Source organism: Penaeus monodon, chromosome 25, assembly GCF_015228065.2.
Source record: "Penaeus monodon isolate SGIC_2016 chromosome 25, NSTDA_Pmon_1, whole genome shotgun sequence".
Taxonomy (NCBI): Eukaryota; Metazoa; Arthropoda; class Malacostraca; order Decapoda; family Penaeidae; genus Penaeus; species Penaeus monodon.
The window spans coordinates 10,209,240-10,210,056 of NC_051410.1; the positions used below are offsets into that span (position 1 = coordinate 10,209,240).

The window sequence follows — 817 nt, forward strand, 5'->3', positions numbered from 1 at the left end:
TTTTGACTCAACATCGTTCCAACCACTTCTCATTCATGAGTCATCTAGTATGAAATTAGCCTTCGAGTGAGATGGACGTGTCTGATGTTGCAGAAGTAGGAGTGTTGCTATGGCTAAAAAGGCGTAGAAGGAGGCGGAGGAAACAAATGTGGGTGCATCCCATAAATTGTAGGAGAGCAGAATTTGGAACATTCGCCCATTTGTTCCCAGATTTGGTCAACATTCCAGAGAAGTTTTATGACTTCTTTAGGATTAATAATGAGCAATTTGAGATAGATATTTAATTTAAGATAAAATTTAAGATGAAATCTAAGATAAAAATTTAAGATAAAAAAATAGTACAAAATATAAATATTAGGAAATATACTTGGAGCTACATGCTAAATTATTGCCATATTTGTAATATTGCAGTCGGATGATCGTCATTCATTGCTGGAAAAATGGAACCAAAACGCATCGCTGAATGTGAATGGCCAGGAATTGAATTGGTGGGAACGTACCCTAACTCTCTCGATCACTTTTCCCACAATGCCCTTCCTCCACCAGGGTACGCGGCGTGTCTGGACTGCGAGTCGTGGATGCCTCTATCATGCCCCTCATCACATCCGGTCCCATCCTGGCGCCGGTTATCATGATCGCCGAAAAAGCAGCAGACGATATCAAGAAGGAATGGGGGATTGATGTCTGATTTTTTTTTTATGTGTGTGTGTGTGATATCTGCTGTATTTGTGAAATCGTGTTTAACTTGTTGTGCTGCTGTTTCGTTCTTCCATGTTGTGTCATATTTTTTATGAGCATGTATAGTATAGTTAGGCGA

At 39.7% G+C, this 817-nt stretch overlaps 1 protein-coding gene across 1 annotated transcript in view; it reads left to right on the top strand.

Moving 5' to 3' along the window:
* LOC119589522 (glucose dehydrogenase [FAD, quinone]-like) overlaps window positions 1-717 on the top strand; it is a 9,711-nt gene extending 8,994 nt beyond the window's left edge. Inside the window, exon 13 of the mRNA XM_037938123.1 lies at window positions 547-717. Coding sequence (XP_037794051.1) covers window positions 547-688 — 142 coding nt within the window. The 3' untranslated portion in view covers window positions 689-717. The remainder of the gene's footprint in view (window positions 1-546) is intronic.
* The last annotated feature ends 100 nt before the right edge of the window (window positions 718-817 follow it).